This window comes from Hippocampus guttulatus, chromosome 1 (assembly GCF_054856545.1).
Source record: "Hippocampus guttulatus isolate MCC_2025c chromosome 1, RoL_Hgut_1.0, whole genome shotgun sequence".
Classification (NCBI taxonomy): Eukaryota; Metazoa; Chordata; class Actinopteri; order Syngnathiformes; family Syngnathidae; genus Hippocampus; species Hippocampus guttulatus.
This window is the reverse complement of record NC_141261.1, coordinates 988,302-1,005,915: the sequence shown is the minus strand read 5'-3', so window position 1 is coordinate 1,005,915 and position 17,614 is coordinate 988,302. Positions and strand designations below refer to the sequence as shown.

General features: G+C 41.9%; 1 protein-coding gene across 5 annotated transcripts in view; it reads left to right on the top strand.

Annotated features, from left to right (window-relative positions):
* Window positions 1–156: 156 nt before the first annotated feature.
* LOC147209948 (inactive dipeptidyl peptidase 10-like) overlaps window positions 157–17,614 on the top strand; it is a 29,608-nt gene continuing 12,150 nt past the window's right edge. For 2 of the 5 annotated variants that reach the window (XM_086120838.1, XM_086120752.1), the window contains exons 1-8: window positions 157–370; window positions 11,295–11,409; window positions 12,172–12,267; window positions 16,041–16,135; window positions 16,254–16,328; window positions 16,766–16,818; window positions 16,959–17,040; window positions 17,488–17,608. In XM_086120838.1, coding sequence (XP_085976964.1) covers window positions 311–370; window positions 11,295–11,409; window positions 12,172–12,267; window positions 16,041–16,135; window positions 16,254–16,328; window positions 16,766–16,818; window positions 16,959–17,040; window positions 17,488–17,608 — 697 coding nt within the window. In that variant the 5' untranslated portion in view covers window positions 157–310. Of the gene's footprint in view, window positions 371–3,250; window positions 3,396–6,908; window positions 7,063–11,294; window positions 11,410–12,171; window positions 12,268–16,040; window positions 16,136–16,253; window positions 16,329–16,765; window positions 16,819–16,958; window positions 17,041–17,487; window positions 17,609–17,614 lie in introns of those variants that run through there. The other 3 variants (XM_086121006.1, XM_086120922.1, XM_086121087.1) reach the window with 2 other exon arrangements.

Here is a 17,614-nt window from a genome sequence, read left to right as displayed (position 1 = left end):
TCAGACACGTTGAATGCATCACTACACATTGTGCAGTGCATCTGCAATGTAAATCCTGATCAAGAGACGTCTTCCAACTGTATGTGGGAGGCATTGGCCAACCTCCTGAATTTTACTCCACAACAGCACAGTACGGGAGGGAGGCCGTCAAAGTGACAACACTTCACGGCGAGAAGGACAGAAGAGGTGTGTTTAGTCTCTGATGTAGCTTAACGGCAATATCAGCGAAGCAGACATCAGACTTCTTGCCGGAGGAAGGAAACCTCAGTTGATTGGATAAAGTGGCAGTCCATGAACGCGAGGTGCAAAGATGAACCAAACGGCATCCGTCTCTCATCAGATTGAATGTCACCCCATCAAGGATGTCAAGGTGGGATACTTTGTTATTGTCAGCGATGCGTTCTTTCCACTGTCACAACAGCTTGGCAAGCAACTATAGAAGAATCACGAACGTGCTCAGTGTTAAACAAGTGTCAGTGAAAATTATTATATTGGCGTAGAAGCATTGCAGAATTAACTGTCTGGCACTTGTTACAGTTTCGTCATTATCTAAGATGGTCAATGTCACCGTGCGTGATTTGTTTTGGGTGTGTCTGTCCACATGCGTTTAAATACAAAGGTGCAAGACTGATTTTTGGTGGTGCGGTGGGCGATTGGTTAGCACGTCCGCCTCACAGTGCAGAGGTGCAGGGTTCGATTCTGTCTCCTGCCTTCCTCTGTGGAGTTTGTATTCCGGTTTCCTCCCACATTCCAAAGAAAACGTGCATGGCAAGTTAATGGAACACTCTAAATTGTCCTCAGGTGTGATTGTCGTCTCTGTGTGCCCTTTGATTGGCTGGCAACCAGTTCGGGCTGTACCCTGCCTACTGCCCGAAGACAGCTGGGATAGGCTCCAACGCACCCGCGATGCTCGAGAGAATAAGTGGATTACAACATGGATGGTTGGATGGATGGAAGGCTGATATGGCACTTCAAAAGGGCTCCCCGAAACACTCAAGACAAACATTATTATACTTCAGTCTAGACACCGCTGGATTCGCCGCAGAATAATATTACATTGCAGCTGGCCTACCTATTAAAATAAAGCTGAAAAAATCTCCAATTGTTAAAGATACAATGTGCCATGAGGGGTTTTCACCGAAACAAGTCAATCAACAAATATATATGTCAGCTCACCAAAAGCTGAGAATGTCTTTCAAATGACATCGACACCATGTAAAAATCTCAATAACAAAAATGTAATGTGACTCAAATGAAACTGTGACTTGTGTTCTACTCACCCAAAAAGTGAGTTTGCACAGCCCACACTGCAAGCTGCGGCATCATTGCCAAGTTAACAGGAGTGTGAGAGGAGATGGAGAAAAAAAAAATCCTGCTTGCTTATATTCGTTGTTTATTAGAGATCAGCTTCTTCACATCACAGGCATCACGTCTCCTTCTATGCCATCATTTTTTGTGCAACAAACAACCACAACAAAAACGAACACACTGCTATTAGTGTGACAAACAATAAAACAGTCCAGACCCCTATTCTTTTCCTCAACAGATTATAATTGATTCAACAAGATTGTTTTGTTTTGTGAATCTGTAGCATCTAAGTCTCACGGGTCAACTTGAGCCTTCATCACCTGGTTGCACTGCACTTGATTAGCACATTTCGCTAGGTGGCGGCTGCAAAAATGTATGTAATTATTTATTTATGTATTTGTTTATTTGCTCGTTTCTTTACTTTTTTGTTTGTTTATTTATGGTGAGGATGCCGTCATCATGTACTGGTATTTATGCACCACTCTGAATAATTACGTTTACCCTTCTGCTTTGGCCACACCGAGGGAAGCTACTTGAAATCTCAATCTTCTGCAGCTACTTTGGGCAAAATTTGACATTTCATCCCCCAAAGCAAGTCTGCTGCTTTATGCAAGATGTAGACATTCAAATACAGTTTGCTTTTAATCTCAGCTTCCAATGTACAGGAACGGCACTGCAACATCGTAGACAAATAGAAGCTTTTTTCTTAATCAAAAATGAACCCTGTAATCCATGGCTGGTATCCAGGAGCTAACACAACAAGTCGCAGAGGATTTTTATGGGAGAGGCGGGGGGGGGGGGGGGTGCAGGGGGTGCGTGAAAAGCTCTTATCATGATTGATACGGTCATTTAAAGGCTTATCTTCCATTTTAACCTTTTCATGCATGCAAATATTTTAACCTACAAGCATTGGGCATATTACTTAAAAAATAATTTGTTTTTGCTATTTACAATTACGTCTTCCAAAAATTAAATGAATTACTAACTCAGTTACTGCCTTGTAAAAGTGACTAGTTACTCAGCAAAGTAATCATGATCTATTGTGTAAAATAACTTTCGAATAGCTCAACGAATGATGACATTTTGATGCTTCATTGCAACCAGCACCGCAGCAGCACAATAGGTGCTAATCACTCTATCGCAGGAGCACAACTGACGTGGTGACCATCTTATTGCATCGGCACAATTTGCGCACATTACAATAGCGGGGACGGAGCAGTACTGTACATGGCAGTCATGGCAACGGCGGCAACGGCAGATTACTCAGTTACTCAAACGTCAACGCAGTTAGTAACGTTGTTAAACATCATGATTTTTTTTAAAGAGTTTTCAAAATAATCTTTCATATAGTAGAAATCCGATTTTAAATAGCCGCGAGACCTGTGATTAAAGTACACCTGAAAAACAAAGATACACAAATTACTTGCTCATCAACATGCTACATTTGAATGGTGTTTACCAAGGACAAAAAAGTGACTTTGCTCCTTTGCAGGGAAGCAATGTGTAACCTTTCATCCCACTCAATTTCACTGTCTCCTTCAAGTGCAGCAGCACCTCTTTTCTATTTGCTAAATTAGCCTGAGCACATCGGTTGACTTTGAGCTCCTGCTGGAAGTCAGACATGACGTCGTGGTTCGATTCATTCTTTCACAGCCAAACTCCTTCATCACCATAAATATGGATTCTTTCTGAGTCAAGCAGCCGCAAAGAGTCATTTTCAGACCAGTCTTTCTTTCTTAACTTAGTAAGTAAATTGAGTTCAGTGGGCCTCACCAGGCAAATCCCCTCTGACACAGAATTAGATCATCAGACTGAGGATGCCAAGTGAAACTGGGTTGACTGATTTTACTCATTGAATGACACCATTTTTTTTTTTTAAAGTAGTAAAAGCAGCTCCGAGCAGGAGGGGGTTCTCCCGTGTGTTTACCGAAGGGAGAGAAGCTCGACAGATGCCAACGAGAGCACAAATGCTTTTGCTTTTTCTCTGTCAATTTGGACTTTGACAAGTGAGGGAAGGAAGGGTTCGATGCTTCGTGTCTGAGTCGCCGAAGAGCAAGATGATGGAGCCAGAACTGAGATTCCTGGAGGTGAGGTGTCCCTCTGACTTTTCTGTCGTCATTGCTGATATGGAAGTTCTTTTTAGTCAAGGTGTCTTAGTTGTGAAAATGAAATCTGTCTACCTTGAAATCTGTCAGCGACAAATACCTCCTCTCGGGTCTGCGCATGTCAGATCAGTTGGCTCAAGTCTGTTTTCACAAGATTTGAAGTGGTGCACCAGGAAACGCTCTCTTCTGGCTTTTATTCGCAGCAGATAGGCGTCTTGCAAATGAGCCTTAGCACCTGTTTCATTCAACAATAAATGAGCAAAGATTTTCGCTATGCAGGTTTTTGGCTTTTTGGAATTGGGAAAATGTGCAGGTTTGTCTTTGTGTTGTGGAGTTGAAAGGAAAAAAACCTCCATCAAATTGTGGCATTCTGGGTAGCTGTTGATACCTTGTCCTATTTTCTTGTCCCATCTTCTTCTGGGCCGTGATCCCAACATCTAATCTCTCCAAGTTTGGTCAAAGTCATCATCAAGTTGAGTTCTATGCGTGGCTTCCGAGCGCTTTCGAGTTACTCAAATCCTGTTTGGCCTCCATAGTTGGGAAACGTTTTTTGTGACAGCTGTGATTTATGTCATTTACGCCCGAATCCCTGCATTTGGATTTCAATAGGGAAAAATGTAAGTAAAACATGTTGTGCTTTTCCGCTTTAAATTGAGTGAGTTAGACACGAGAGTTGTCATGGATACTGGTTTTCTTTACTTGGATAAAACTAAACCTACAGCTCTGGGAAGGGGGGCGGGGGCCGACTATAAAATGAAACCATGAAACAAAAGAAAATTAAGAACACTTCAAAATCACTCATTGACTTTGGGGCCAGCGCTGCTGACCGTGCTTGTGTCGTATTCATTTACACAGATGACATAACCGCTTGCATTTTAAGATAAGAAAACCTTTATTAGTCTCGCAATGGAGAAATTCCCAATTCACAGCAGCAAAGTTATGAAAGGAAGAAGTAGAAGAGCAAAATATAGGAGCTGCTGGAAAGGCAGCCACTCTCGCGGCGCCATCTTGAAGTCAAAATAACAAAATAACACAACACAACACATAAGACACAGACAGTTTTAAATCTAAATAAAGATTTGTTGGCATAAACTGTTCATAATAACCATTTCTAGAGATGGATGTGTTTGAATTTAGGTGGTACTGTCAAAAGAATGACAACTTTGTATTTGTGTACGGTCGGAGAACTGTCACATTTTTTTGATGGGGGAAGAGGGGCATTAAATATTAAGACAAACTAATTTGGAGAAATCGCTTATGTTGGAGAAAATGTAAAGGCACACTGCTGCCTCATGACTTTAAATTGCGTCTGTTATTAATTGCTGAAGAGCTCTGCAGCTTTCTTATCTAATGCGATGGTTTTCCAGCAAACGTTTGTGCCTTCAGCTGTGAGGCCCCTGGGTCTCCATCCTGCTCTCAGGTTAATTACATTCACCTGCCGTCCCAGCCAGAAACCCATCCGAAGGCAAGAATATATCCCAAATGGATTTGATGCAGAAAGTTTTACCAAACTGACCGATCCTTCACATGACTAACATATGAAAACACATCTTTTCCTTCCCTTGGCCAAATTGTTCAGCCGTGGTTTCATTCGATCATTGAAAAACAAAAATCTCCTCAATACATGTGGGAAATGTGTTACTATGACCCAACCCACCAAGATTGAACTTTATGGCCAGAAGTCCAAAAGATGTACCGTATTTGTCACCGAATCAACACTGCTCGTCACGAAAAGAACAATTTACCAATAGTGAAGTGTGGTCGTGGCAGCATCAATTAACATGGGCTGATTTTCCTTCCTTCCTATTTATTTATTTCCAAACTGTTCAAAATAGTTTGAGACCCCTGTGTTAACTGGTGACAGGTGTGTGCTAAAAGTGATTCATTCATTCTGGACACAGCCTCATCCTAGTTTTTAGAGGGTGTGCACACTTGTGCAACCACATTATTTCAGTAGTTAATTTTTACTTCCCTTCTTTTGCAGGTGATAGGTCGCATGAATGGTGTAAAAAGTTTTGTAATGATTGAGCTCAAGCTCATTTTTGTTTATCGCAAAAATCAGTCATTTGGCAGGGGTGTTTTTATAGCCACTGAACAAACACATGCACACACACACACACATGCGCACACACACACACACACACACATACGCGCACACACACACACACACACACACACACACACACACACACACACACACTCACTAGAATATTTTCTCCTCTTCGGTCCAGTCGTCTGTTTTTGTTTCTTTTCCCCCGGAAGCTGACTACGTATTAAGATCCAAGAGCAGATAATCTCAAGCAGGTTCACACCTATGTCTGATTTTGAAGTGACAAAGCAATTTACAGCAATAGTGTTCATCTGTCTTTATGCTATTTCCCTACCTTGTCTTATTTTTAGGCACAGCATGTGTATATCCTGAGGGCATTGTCTTTAACACCTAACATTTTGCATCCAGTCACTTCGAGTGGCAACAGCGAGGCCATGTAAAGACTAAATGCATCAGGATTCCACAAATACAAGTCTTTCGAAATGGGTGACTGCGCTGGTGGAGAAAATGACTCAATTAACCTCAAAGGGCACTATTATTATCTAACTGTAGTAATGCATAACAACTGTATTAGGTCTGCATTTCAGTATGCTGAAGGTATGCTACAGCTCTAACTTGTCATATTTTTCTTTGCTTTGGTTGTGTCTTCAGTAATCAATATTTCACACTGGTTTTCAGGCCAGTGAATCATCTTTTTCTATTTTGTTACAACCCGAGTAACCACATCATTTTCATTCTAGCATCCTGGACAGCGCTAAATCAATTTAGTGATATAGTGTAGTTCAATATTTCCCTTTATCGAGCCAAGTAGAATATTCGTGATGATTCCATCTTCATGTATTCACAAATTAATTTTGTGTGAAAACCTGTTTAGTTAAAGCCGATTTACTCGCAGGAAGCCAGGATTCATTTAGTTGTATTTATTAATGGTAACAGGTGGATGCACCGGTTATGTGTACTTTTTGTAATTTTTTGTAGTGGAAGAACGTATCATTTTGTACTGCCCGTCACTATACATTGTTAGCATAGAATCGATAGATCCACAAAAATACATTATTTGTGAAAAAGAAATTATCGGATCAATTAACTGAAATTAGATAATCCCCCCTCCCCCTCCCTTGCAGCACATCTGATGATCTCATTGGTTGAGAGCAGGGCGAGGCTGGCACGTAGACCAGCCCATATTCACTATACGTGCACACACGCACGCACGCGCAAAAAAAAAAAACAATTTTCTTGTTCATTAACAAAAGATGAAAAACAAGCATTTTGAAGCTACATTTAAAATGAAATTAAAAGCATTGACAATTAATTGAAAAAAAAAAGCATAAATTCGGTATAACTACATTGGACCAATGAGCCAACGTCCACGGAAATTCTAGGCTGTTGGCCTTTATTTTGGTAGCCCATTCCGGAAATGCCATTCTGGCCCATAACAGCTAACTTGATTTAGCCGTTAAATCGATTCCCGAGCAGGTTTTGGATGTTATTGCCGGGAGGATTCAGTGGAGAATTTGGGCAAAGGAAGACTCGGTCGGTGCAATGACAGCCTCGAAGGATCCAAGCAGGAAGAAATCGAAGGAGGATCAGCAAGATGAGGTACCTTTCTGGCACTCTCATCAACTTACTGCGGTGATCGGAAGGCTTGCTTTGTGCGCTCCAATTGATGAGACAATTAAGGTGCAAAATGTGTGGCTACTAGCCGACAGGGTACAAGTGAGAACTAATGCCCGTGATTTTGTTAAACATGTGTTAGATGCTGATTGTGTGAACGTCCTCTTCTCTTGCACGGAGTTGTGACGTATCTTCCCGAGCTCGCATTTGGATGATTGCCTCCTGTTGTTTCATGTGAGCAGGTGCGACAACTGAAAACGTGTAATCGCTCACTGTATGACGTGTTACATAAACGCACGTTAGGTCATGAACAGGAGGAGCTGGATGCACAAAAGCATCGCTGTTATGCGCTTTGATACAGAAGGTGGGAAATTGGAATAGCGATCCATGTGCACTGGCACCAAAACAAGTAAATAATGTCAACTTATTTGTGTTGTCTCAGACAGTGACCTGTTGAAAACGACGATAGTGATTGTCGTAGGCACTTTGCAGAGACTGAAATGTGTGATTATTTTTGAAGCGGGTACCAAAAATGATGGTTGATAATCAGGTCTCTTTGAGAACCTTTTTCCAAGAAAAAATCCAAAGTGGTTGCGGTCTCCGGTGTGCAGACTCCCACAAATTTTCTTGGCTAATTCAATTGTGCAATAATTGTATCTTAAATCGGGGCAACACATTTTGCATGTTTTTTTTTCCCGGGTGTTTCGGCTCACTCCCATGTAGGGTTGACACCCAACAGATCTGGAAATCCGGGACACTCCTCATGGCGTTGCGGCAAAACCACGCAGGCAAAACAAATTTGAGAGTTTGGCTCCCCGAAACCCTGAGATGCATAGAATCACTTCATTTTTTTATGTGAAAACACAAAATGCTTTGATTGATTTGACATCATTTCACATGTCATATACGTCTGTGGGCCCTGGAGTCGCTTGGTGGTCAGGAAGCAAGGAGAAGTCAAGAAAGTACTTCGACCTACTTAAAGTGTTATTAATAAATGTTTTATTAGCAATGAACACATAATAGCCTGAGCTTGAGCATATAGACCTGGCCTACTGTATCGTATACATATAAAGCGCTGTAAATTAAACAAAGCCTGTTTGGGGACACTTTTACTGGAACTGGATGATACTTAAATGAGCCAATAAAGTGCTGTAAATGTAATAACTGGGGACACCTTTACCTTCAGAAGAAGAAGAAAATGAAAGACTTGTAAACTTGTGTGTATACATGTTCAGGGCTGAATAGACTGAACTGGGCTGAATTTGAGTTTACTGTATTACACGCATAGACTGTAGAGTGCTGGAACAGCTGTAACAAAGCCTGTCTGGAGACACTTTTACGATAATAAAGACAACTATAACAATGATAACTAGCGCCTTACCAGGCAATGATCATGACAGACTGGGCCGCCTGCATGCAGGCAGACAGACGGAGGATTAGCCACAAATCAGAGGTGGAACGCACCAGACGTAGGCTACATTCGCAGGAGGTCCTGCATACCTCTCGCCAACACCACGTTGCTGTCTTTAAATGTCCTGTCTTTTATTTTGTTCATTATTGTTAAATTCAGTTTCACGTTTGCGTGTGACAGACGCATTGGACAATTAGGAAAATACGGAACAAACCGAGTACGCTATGCAACATATAATGCTCAAATAAAGGACGATTCCGTATTTTATGGGATGGGTGGCAACCTTACATCCAGGCTCTCAAAAGAATCAAAAGCAATGATTCTCAAAGAATGGTTTCCTTGGAACAGTTCAGTTGTGTTTACCTTTTAAATGTGCATTTAACCTTTGAGAATTGATTTTTGAACATTTTTAGAAACTAGTTTCAGTTTAGTGACTCATTATTTCAAAGGACCGTAGTTGTTTCAGTGTTGCTATATTTAAGCGCTGTGTTAATGTTCAAGCTGAGCAGAATGTTACTGTCGCTTAAAATAAGTATGGGACTGCTGGGTAGAAATCGCAGCCTCCTGTACTGTGGCTGCTGTGGCATATTTTCATTTTTTGTTTTCAGGTTAGACCTATGCAAGTTTCGCAATACAGTACAGATTTTACTAGGTGTTGTAATTTATAGCTATCAAATTTCCCAAAAATGAATTCACCTGTTGCTAAACCTAACCCTTAATTATTACTATATGAAGTGGATTATTTTTATTATTATTAAACATCTTTTAATGTTTTTAGAGCAATTTCTTTGAGGTGAACAATCCGAGTTAAAAAACAAACAAACGGAGACTTGCCAAGTCATTCTCTTCTTACCCTGTCATAGGTGAACGCAGTCAGCACATCCACTGGTCACATGACCATCGCCCCGATCTCCCCAGAAGAAAGACAATTCATTCAAATGGAAATTTTCCAACTTTGAATTTTCACAAAATTTTACAACTTTGTTCTGTGAGGCTCAACTTGCAATAAATCCCTCACAAATGTGGGTTTCAGATTTGCAAGGGACCGCTGCCCCATTCCAACAACAAACTGTCTGTTTTTTTTTTTATGAACCCGTAGGACTACAGGTGTATTTAAATGTTGATCATGATGGTGGAGCCAATTATTTTTTGGAGAGGTGGTCCTTGATTTAAAAAGTGTTTGACAACCGCCGCTTTAAATGATCCAGATTTGCATGCTCGTTTGCCTACATGTGCCCTGCGATTGACCGCTCGATTCATCCAGGGTGTACCTCGCTTCTTGCATTACCTCAGCCGATATCGAAAATTGAAAATGAATACAGGGAAAGCTTACATCAGGACTTCTTCTTTTTCGGCCGGCCGACTCTTCCACACACTCGAAGTCTTCCCTCGCTTTGCCGTCAGCTTAAGTGAGTGCGAGTAACAGCAAGCAAAGTGTGTCTCCGAAGACTTTCACACAGCGCGCACAATTGAGAACCAGATCAGAGAAGTTGAACTAATAGTCGGGGGGCGGCCCAGGGCTCAGTGGTGTGTGAGGAACACTCTGCTGTGTTGGTCTGCCTCATTAATTAAATGCTCTACTTTCCACCTCGCCGGCTGGACGTGTGATACAGATGGACGCACGAATGCCCTTACGAATCACGACTGCGATTGAAAACGATGCTCAACCCTTCTGTCATCTTCATGTTTTTCAGCCGTAATAATACCTAAAAAAAAAAATCATGATCATTTCATTTGCAATTTCATAACTTATCTCAAAGTGACGCAACATACACAAATGTGAAAAGATTTCTAAAAAATCATATTGAAAATATGTCATTCTTTTATATTCTTCTACGAGTGCCGCAAAAATTGTATACACTGACTGAAGCTGTTCTGGATCAATTTTTAGCCCCAAGACTTTGTGTGGATATGAACCTTAGAATGAAAAAAAAAAAACAGATGCTGAAAGAGGGAAGAGTTTAGGGTTGCGTTCCAAAGGAATTAGTTTACTGTACACACAGTGTAATTTTCATGATTTTCATATAAAATATATCAAACCACAGATATCCATCCACCCCATGACATTGTATATAACAGAGGTGCCAAAGACATTTTTGTTGTGGGGCACATTGTACTTATTGTCTCCCTCGGAGGGCTGTTATGACTGTGAACCCATTTAAAGACGTCAAGAATAATGCTTCAGTCAACTCTTATTAGGTTACTGTAAAGAGGGGGTTAGTCACAAGAAAATGCTTACACTATCTCCCTTATTTATTACATCTGAGAATTTTCTTTTAATGCAGAAAAAGTCCAATGTTGCAGGACCAGAACACTTTATTTTTAAAATGAGTAAAATGAGTCAGTAACATGTTGTTTTTCTTTATTTAATCCTGTCTGCTTAAGACGATTGTTTTCAAAAGTGTGGAAAATTTGTGTTAAAAATTCTGGAAAATGTACGGTGTGTTTTAAAATTCTTTTTATTGGAAGCTGGGCAAATAATAAATATGAATATCAACATCAACATTTCATTTTGTCATCACAACTCCCGCACGCAAAAATAACACAGTTAAAAAGCATGACATTTCAAAATGGTTTTTTTGTAAGTCAACCTCTTGCAAGATTTTAATATTCTTTTTAAAATACTTTATGAGCAATCAGTTCTTTCATTGAAGAAAAAAAATGGTGACGTTAAAAACATCTCAACCCCCTCACCTATCCAACCAAAAGCCCCCCCCCCCCCCCCCTCCCAACAAAGTCACATGAAAAGCAAAAGTCAATTCAACAGGCTTAAGCTTAGCCTCTGCAATTTTGTTCAACTCAACAGGAGTTTGTGGATATCAGCACCCCGCAGAGGAACTGGAAGGGCATCGCCATCTCTCTGCTGGTGATCGTGGCCGTCTGCTCGCTCATCACCATGTCTGTGGTCGTCCTCACACCCGGTAAAACCGATACACACCCGAAATGTCATGAATCACAGTGGACGATAATCCCAAAGGCTAGTAACATCAACTGACATGTTTTAAAAGAGAAAGTCAAACTGGAATATTAGATATGTTGATCTATTGCAGAGATGTCCAACTCAAGGTCTGGGAGCCAGATTTGGCCCGCCATGTCATTTTATGTGGCCCGCTAATGCAAATCTGCGGTGTCAACTTCCATGATGCTGACTAAAATCTGTACCGAAATGCCAAATTGTCATGTGTATAAATAAATAATATTGAGATTTTGTAATCATTTTGCTACCCTGTTTACACTCACCTGAACAATAATTGAACAAACAACAAACAAATAAATGGACTAATTTCAAAACTAGTAAGCCATGTGATCAATGAAATGTTAATTCCGTTTTTGTCATCACAGCCCTCCGAGGGAAGACGTAACTCCAAAGTGGCCCGCAACAAAAATGAGTTTGACACCCCTGATCTATTGTGTGTTGAATTATATTTAGATTCGATCATTGGTCAGCGGGGGTGTAAAAATTTCCAAGTAAATTTTCATGGACAGTTAAGATGGATAATTTGGAAATAACCCCCCCCCCCCCCCCCCTCCGCTCTCCCTCCTTCCCTCCCTACTATTCACATAGAATAGTGAGAAGTAAATTCCTGTTTTATTCTCATGGGAACCTTCCAACTTTTACATTTCCTGGAATTTTTACGACTCTATTAGTCAGTTTGTCCTGTCGATTTTCTCTCTTTCTATAGCTGATCACCCGGGTAGCGTCAAGTCTCCGCTGACTGTGGACGATCTGTACTCTTCAGAGTTCACTGTGCACGACCCAGAAGTCACATGGATAAGCAGTAAGCACTCAAGAGAAAAATCTACACGTTAAGTGCCATTCGGGAATCGTTCGCTAATCGTACAAGCCTGCCTGCAAATGAGACTATTTCAGATACTTTAGGCCTGGACCAATCTTAAATGGTTTTCTATCTGTGACAGACAGTTTTACATCTAAAAATCAGGCATTTTGCGGTTTTAGTCGTATTGTGTGTGTGTGTGTGTGTGTCCTCTGCTAATCTCAACACAGAACACTACACACATAAAGATTCTGCTCCACAATCCGTCCAGAGTCCAGTTCCCCGAAGCAGAGTTCTTGCCTGATCACATATGATATCACAAACACAAAGCGATTCCCGAGAAGACCGGAGGCGGGAGCGTTGTAAGATCTGAGCAAAAAAAAAAAAAAAAGAATGTGAAATCACTTGCTGTCATTTGGGGAAGCCCCCTTTTATACAAAAAAAGGGCTAGGATATATTTTGTTCAAGTTCATCCCGACTCATTACCAGATGTAGCGCTGAAAGCATGTGACATAAGGGTGGGTATAAGTTCTGGATCAGAAGCTTCTGGCGTGAACACGAAGAGTCTCGCGGTCATTCGGGATTCTTAGACCCGTAGTCATGTTGGGGACACTTATTTTGTTGACCGCCCCGTCCTTTTTGGCCACTCGGGGTGCTTCTTTGATAGGCGACATGGCACAGTCCACAGAGTCAAACTCATGAATAGTCGGCTTGTACTACTTCCGTGAGTTTGGAAATCTTGAACACGTTTCATATTGACTTGTTTTGGATTGCATTCTTATTGGATTGTAAATCCACTCTTAACACATCTCAGACACAAGTGTACAGTATATATATGTTTTCAAGGACGATCTTACAAGAAATAAGATTCTTGTCATTGTTCTTGGTCAGCAAGGGGTAAAAATGTGACAGAAACAGTCCGGTTATCTTTAAGTCCGTACCTTGCCAAAGTGACTCACTACTTTTGCATTTGTAGTTGTTTTTTCCCCCCTATCATCCTATATGATTGCAAAGCATGAGTACAAAGTGGAAAAATCATTCTAAAAGCCAGCCTCATTTCTGCCACCTGCTGTAAATTATAAAGTCGAATCCGTTTTTCTCGGAATGAAAAAGCCATCACCCCACATGGGAGCAAAACCCGCGAACAAGAAGATAAAATCTGCACCTGCAGAAAGACATGCGGGTCGAAACAAAGGGTGTGGATGAGGCCACAACATTAGGCACACCTGCTCATGCCATTTGGCCTATTCCATAAAAAGCAAATGGGATTGTTTGAGAGATGTTTTTTTTTCTTTAAATGATCTTTGTTTATTTTCAGGTTTGTGGTGTGAGGAAATATAGATTCTTTTGTTCACCGTTTCTAATATATTTGTGACAATGACCGGAATACTCTGCAGCGAGAAGCACTGATAATTGTAGTGCTGAAATGTACAAATCTTCATTGACACACATTCACTTGCTGGAGGCTTTGCCTTCGTCTCTGCAGGTGACCGATTGTTTTAATTAAAGGCATTCGTCACGGCGGCTGCTCTTAGTTCACACCGCACAAGAAAGATTGTCGGCATCTCATGCTGAAATTAACGAAAGTAATCTCTTCTCTGCAGAAGCTCACAGGTTGAGTGCAGCTCTGCCATCTCTAGCCATTGGATCTACGGCAAAATACTCCATGAGGAAAATATTTGTCGATTACATTACAATCAGGCGGCCCGGCAGTCCAGTGGTTAGCACGTCGGCTTCACAGTGCACGTCGGCTTCACGGGTTCGATTCCAGCTCCGGCCTCCCTGTGTGGAGTTTGCATGTTCTCCCCGGGCCTGCGTGGGTTTTCTCCGGGTGCTCCGGTTTCCTCCCACATTCCAAAAAAACATGCATGGCAGGCTGATTGGATGCTCTAAATTGTCCCTAGGTGTGAGTGTGGGCGTGGATGGTTGTTCGTCTCTGTGTGCCCTGCGATTGGCTGGCAACTGATGCAGGGTGTCCCCCGCCTACTGCCCGGAGACGGCTGGGATAGGCTCCAGCACCCCCCGCGACCCTAGTGAGGATCAAGCGGTTCGGAAAATGGATGGATGGACATTACAATCAGTCAATCGATTGCCAATGGATCTGTATGATTACAAATGACGTGCTTCCAACGAGGCCTCTTATAGTCCCACTCCCGAACAAACGTCTCTGTACTGTGCATCCATAGATGAGCATTTTAAGCCACGATGCAACACCATGTGTACGGTAAAGTCCATTGCATGAGATGAGAGAACACACTATCATCAACATGAACATCCAAATGAAAGTTTTGTTTACACAAAAAAAAAATGCACGTGTTTTATCATCCTATTGACGATCTGTCCAGAGAAAAGATCAATACAACATGTCCTTGCTGGAGGTTTAGAAACACGGCGGCAGATGCTCTGCTAATTTGTGTTGCAGAAAGACAATATTTACATTTTTTCATCCGTTGAAAATGGTGGTCCTTTTAGTTGGTGATTGAGATTAATGACACGAGGAGTTACAATGCAGGATGGCGTGGCAAGCACGTTTGACCATTTCAACTGTTATGGCATTTGCTTCCGCGTTAACTCTTCAAGCTGTGTCGACTGATCAAACGTGAGCACAAGAAGAAGAATAGCACTTCCAAAAAAAAGAAAAGATCACCTTTGCACCACCGCCCCACCCCAGCCCCCCACCCCCAGCTATACAAATCCTGTCCGGGCCCCTTCAGAGCAATTAAGATGTGATGGTTTGCTCACTGAAGCCTGTGCATGCCAATCAACGGTTGAATGCCAACAAGTTGTAATGTCTCTGCATCACTAACCAGAGCAAACATTTATTTTGCGCTGCGCAGAGCACATTCCACCTAAAAGTAGATAGTTGGGTGCCCTGTGATTGGCCGAAAAACAGTCAAGGGTGTACCCTGCCTCCAAATCAGCCGGGATAGGCTCCAGCTCACCTGCGATGTGTGAAGAGGACAAGTGGTTTCGAAAATGGACGGAACAGACATAAATGACACCAGAAAGGCAAATCAGTCGAGCCTTCGGCGAAAGACTGATGTGCACCCAAAACTTCAAGGCTGCCTTCAGATGGCCTGCAATGTGCATTATTCAAATATGATTCCGAATATACTGTGTCTCTCTATAAACACACCATCTCGGTGAGATGTCAATGTAGATCAGCATGTCGCACCATTAAGTGGTTCGGAGACTTGCTCATAGATACATCGGCAGTACGCTGGAAGCAGACTAGCTGTCTCTCCAAAAAACAGTCCCTGTTGTCCTTTGTTTTTCTGGCAGTGGGATTTGGATGTGGATGAAAATCTGACAGAGAAAATGCAGTGAAGGGCTAGCTGGAGGCTAAGCGTTGCGCAGCTTTCACCCGGACTTTTCATCTTAAGTCTGTCTGTCTTAAGAGTCGTCGGTCTCTGAAGTGGAATTTCAAAATTGAGAATAAATATTGGGGTCTGACAAGAGTCGAGTTTCCCTGCAGGGAGAACTACCGGTAGCTTTCCTCAGACTCGACATCATTCGGCACTGCCCACATACCTTTGAATACGATAAATCCTCCTTTTTCCTCCTTCTCCTTCTTAGTTGATGGGCGGATTACAGATCTTTCGTTCATACTGCCACCTACTGTACAGGAGACGCAAAACATTTCCATGACCTCCAGTCAGTACTGACAAAACACCCATCGCTGGGGAAAATACACGATCCCTTAAAAGCCACGCAGCAATAAATGCACGTTGAATGTTGCTCGACAGAAATCACACAATACTCTTTTCTGGTCTCAGATTCTGAGGTGGTGTACAGGAACCGAGATAACCATGTTGTGAAATTCGATTTCACCCGCAACGAGACCCGAGTCCTGCTCAGCAACACAACATTTGTAAGTTGCTTTGCGTGTTTGGGTGTTCATATTTTCCTTTTTCTCTTTCTAAGATATGTGTCCACGGTATATGTAGGTCCTTCTTTTGCATTTGGTAAAGCTTTGTTTTATTCATCAGGTGGCGTTCAAGGTGGCCAAGTACTCACTCTCAGCAGACCTTCAATATGCTCTCTTTGCTTATGACGTCAAACAGGTGGGCATTGTCATTTCTCCTTTCATTCACTTTGTGCATCAATATTGGAATTAACTAATCAAAAGCACGTGTCTGTTGGAGTATGCATTTTGTTGTTGTCGACGTGTTTTTTGTTTGTTTTTTTTGGACTAAACACGCGCGCACACAAACACCGGCTGTGAAAATAATCCTGCCATCACTGCTCAACAGATGTGCAACGGTTTTCGAGTGTGCGTTCTGTTTGGATTGTTTCGATTTACTTTCGTCTTTAGACATTTCACACTTCACTCTTTGTGTGTCCTTGTTTATACCGAGTCCTCAAGAAGTCTTTCTTTTCTCCTCACGCACATACTGTAGAGGTCTCACAGTCAATAATGATGTCTTGTGCACTGTGGGTCACCTTCATGCTGCAGTGAGTGAGTGTTAGCTTTGTATGATTTATTTGCCTCTCTTTACAGGTGTACAGATATTCCTACCAGGCTTCCTACATCGTTTACAACATATACACCCGGTAAATTTGTGTGAGGGTGTGTGTGAGGATGTGTGTGTGTGTGCGTGTGCATGTGCGCGTGCGTGCATGCGTGCACTTTTGCCCAATCATTCGTCAGGCATTCTGGCTATGGCGTTTCTTCCAATTTTGTGTGGTTTTAGGGAGGTTTGGGAACTGAACCCTCCTGAAGTTTCCAATGCCGTGCTGCAGCATGCGGCGTGGGGAAAACGAGGACAGCAACTGGTAGGGTTGATTCACCAACACCACTTCTTTTTTAATAGATGGAGTAAAAGTATACAACTTATATTTGCGTATTTGGTCCTGCCGATAACTTGATAGTTACGCTTTGAGGGTGTGATACAAATGTTTCTGTTTTTTTTTTTTACCGAATATTACTGAAAAAAAAATCATGACTCAAATGTGACACTTTTTAGAATAACAGCTTGTCATTACTGACATTTTACCATCCAATTGGTTGTTTTTCTGAACTCACTAAGCCTCATCTCCTGATCAAGGAGTTAATTCATGCTACTTTTTGTGCAATGTAGCTGTCTTTGCACAGTTCTTTTCTTGAGGTTTTTTTTTTTTTTTACAATTTGCTCCCGCAGATTCATGTGTGTTGTTTGAGCCTCCCGTTGTGTTCTGGTCAAATTTTGAAGTGAACGTGCAATCCTTCCTTTTCCTTCTAAGATTTACATTTTTGAGAACAACATCTACTATCAGTCAGACGTGAGGAGCAACTCCCTGCGCATTACCTCTTCTGGCATGGCGGGTGTCATCTTCAACGGGCTTGCTGACTGGCTTTATGAAGGTGTGA